At 48.9% G+C, this 3239-nt stretch overlaps 1 protein-coding gene across 2 annotated transcripts in view; it reads left to right on the top strand.

Annotated features, from left to right (window-relative positions):
- Positions 1-1318: 1318 nt before the first annotated feature.
- Positions 1319-3239, top strand: part of LOC121674390 (protein cordon-bleu-like) — a 115946-nt gene continuing 114025 nt past the window's right edge. Inside the window, exon 1 of one of the 2 annotated variants that reach the window (XM_042048707.1) lies at positions 1319-3198. In XM_042048707.1, coding sequence (XP_041904641.1) covers positions 2699-3198 — 500 coding nt within the window. In that variant the 5' untranslated portion in view covers positions 1319-2698. The remainder of the gene's footprint in view (positions 3199-3239) is intronic. The other variant, XM_042048708.1, reaches the window with a different exon arrangement.

The following is a 3239-nucleotide window of genomic DNA, read 5'->3' as shown; positions in this document are numbered from 1 at the left end:
TTTTTCCCGCTATAAATTTGGGGTTGGTTTTTTTGCTTTGGTTTTTAGGCTCAAACCTGGTTTCTGATTTTAGGATGGTCCTCAAACAGCTAAATCATTAAAAAGAGATTATGTGTTAGACTAGAGAAAAGGCTTGGTTAACTGGTGCATGTTAGCTAGTGCTGAGCTACTTTTAAGCTCTTTTTGCTACCTTATAAACAAATTCTTTGGTATTAGACTTGTCTTACTAGATTCCTTACGTGTTCAGTTACGTTTACACTATAAACTCAAATTCCTGAAATATTGCAGGCCAGTTTTAGCAGAAGAAAAATGTAGCCTTATAGGTTTGATTCAGTAATACTACTAGCAGTAAAGGTGAAGAAAAATAGGAATAGGGTTCTGAAAACAATACAAAGGCATAAATGTGAAATTGCACTGCTGAATAATTGATCTTTATTTTTTATTTGTAAAGGCCTGAACTATTTTACAGCAAGGATTTTGTCATCCAAATGACTTGATTTTCTTAGAAAATATATTGAAGAGGCCCATTGGAACAGAGATGAAGCTCTACAAACAGGAAAGGGTTAAAGCAGAACATGCCAATCTCACAGACATTTTATGAGACTGGCAAATACTCATATAGCCCCTCTCCAAACCAATGCCCTTTGCCCAAACAAAGGAGCATAGCACCCCGATTGTGGGGATTACAATACACACTAGAAATAGCCCCTTTGCCCTTTTTAAGAGGGACACGCAGTGCCAAGTAGCCTAGAGAAAAACAGATTCCCAAGTTGTATCACACAGTGTGCTCCTCACATTTCACTCAGCTTTTCCATCAGATATATGCGACTAAACAATGGGGGACATGGGCACTTGGCCCTGCTGGTGCTCTGGGGATGCAAGATCATGAGTTTGGTAATTAATAGGTTTTCACTCTTTTGATGTGCTATACAAAAAGAAGGGAACATAATAAGCAAATACTAGTTTGATATTTTGTATTTTACACCGCTGCTCAGGTAGAAGTTACAGCTGAGGCAAGAGAAGTTTTTTTGGTGTAGTTTACTAATGATGCAGATGGGGAAAGGTTTTGGTGTTTCTGCAGAGGTTTTTGTGCCTGTGCAGCTTTAGCAACTGTTCTAGAATAGGGAAGAGTTCATTAAGACAGGAGTCTTAAAAAGGAGAGATGAAAAATGGCTGAATACTTGATGAGCAGAGCTGTGAAATCAAGTTCCCATGATTTAATAGATGACCATTCATTCCTGGAGCTATGGAAACTGACAGCGTGCAGCGACTGAACCAATCCACATGCAAAATAAGGTATGTAACCTAGCCTATTTATTTTCATAAAGGCACAAATTAAGATCGTGCATGTGGCTCATTACCGTGGCATGTGGCTCAGATGACCGGGGTAATTACTGAACTGTGGTGACTCAGTCAACTTCGACCCACGGTAACAGGGAAATTAGAGATCAATGTTTTGCTTCTGCAAATTAGTATTTTTGTTTCTCTACATACAGCTAGGGCAGGCAGCTGCCTCCTGAAGGCTGGCTGTACATGGGGGGTTGGAGAAAAGGAAACAGAAGCCAGCATTCTCGAATCCCTGCTGAGGAGTTGGGAATTAAGGGGAGACTACAGGGTGTCAAAGTGAGAGAAGATAAGGATGACTATAGCACAAGAAGTATTCTGTTATACACTGGGGTAAATACATAGAAACTGGTATTTTGATCATAATGCAAAAGCCTTGGTAGACAAAGCTGGGCATTTACAGTGATCTTCCACTCATGTAGTACAGAAAGATAAGCATATCTTTTCTGTTACTTGAAAATTAATCCAATGTCTGAATGTTTCAAAGTATTTTCAATCTGCCTGGGATGGGGTTTTTTTGCACATGGCAATGCCATCAGCCACATGCAGCTTCTGACCCAGATTTGCCAAGTCTTACTTGCTGAGGAAGAAACTCACTTTTGGAGCCAGAGAAGCTGCTTGCATTTACTCAGTGTGGTTACTGAGCTGGGCAAGACACTTTCTGATGGGCAGAATATGCAGAAATACGACCTCAAGACTAAAGAGATGGAAGGGTTTGGAGAAAGGGGAGACCATAAAGCAGAACCTGTGTGACTATCACCAAGGCAGCCAGGTAAAAAGCCAAGCTAGGCAGCAGCTCAGTTCCTCACTCGAGTTTCGTCCTGTAACTTCACTCAGCCTGCGTGCTCCTGTCTCCTGGTCCCTGTGTTGGCTGCTGTCCTGACCTGTTTGTTGTCTCTGCCGTCCTCAAAGCAAGGTGGCACAAACGGAGAGGAGCAGAGAAACTCCTGAAATACTTGCGGAAGCCAGGCTGCCCAACGCCAGGCGCGCCGGGCTGCGGACACACACAGCAATAGTGACAGCCAGACTCGCCCGCCTCCAGGCTTGTTCTGCTTTCACACACAGGTGTAGCAGTCGATATTCTGGGGAAAAGGCGTGAGGGGGGATATTCCTGAAACAGCACACACAGATTTTAACGCGATGCCCACGTTTCCATGAAGACCGCACCGTTGGGCGTCTCGCACCGCCGGAACAGTGGGACTGCCCTCCCCGTGCTGGGCTCGTTCCGCAGCAGGAAAACCCCGGGGAAGCCTGCCTTGCCATGCCACGGCCCTCCAGCCCCTCTCCCTGAGCAAAGCCGCTCGCAATTTTAAGAGCTGTTCGTGCTGCCTCCAAGAGAAGAAAAATTATCTGTATGAACAGAGGTGACGAGAAACAGGCCGTAGCTGGCAGAGCCAGGGTTAGGCAGGGTGTGAGGCTGAGGAAAAGCCTCCACTTCCCGCGGGGTCAGTCTCGGGCACAGTTGCCTCACAAGCACTGGGTTTGCCAAGGCGGTGGCAAAAGAGACGGAGCAGGGTCCTGGGAGCTGGCGCTGGCGGGGATGTTTATCGCTCCTCTCTCCCGCCTGTTACCCTATCCCCTCCTCTCCCTCCCACGCCGTGGCGTAGGCGGCGTGGGCAGCCCCCCGGCAGTGCCCGCGGGGGCAGCCGCCGTGTTCGCGTTTGTGCCGGGCAGTCACATGGAAACCGGCCCGCAGCGCCCCGCACTCCCGCGCCGCCCGGGCAGCGGCCAGCCGAGCCCCGCCGCGCCGGGAGCTCCGCCGCCTGACGCCCGCCCCGCCGTGCCCGGCTGCGGTCTGCCCGGGAGGCGCGGGTGTCGGAGCCCGCGGCGCGGCGCGGCTTCCCTGCCGGCCCGGTAAGGCGGGTGGGGGCCGCCTCGGCAACACATCCCCGCCC

This window comes from Corvus kubaryi, unplaced genomic scaffold, assembly GCF_017639235.1.
Source record: "Corvus kubaryi isolate FWS band 111438036 unplaced genomic scaffold, C.kubaryi_AGA036_p1.0 68, whole genome shotgun sequence".
NCBI classification, from domain to species: Eukaryota; Metazoa; Chordata; class Aves; order Passeriformes; family Corvidae; genus Corvus; species Corvus kubaryi.
Note: the sequence above shows the minus strand (reverse complement) of the source record. Positions and strands in the feature narration are given on the sequence as shown.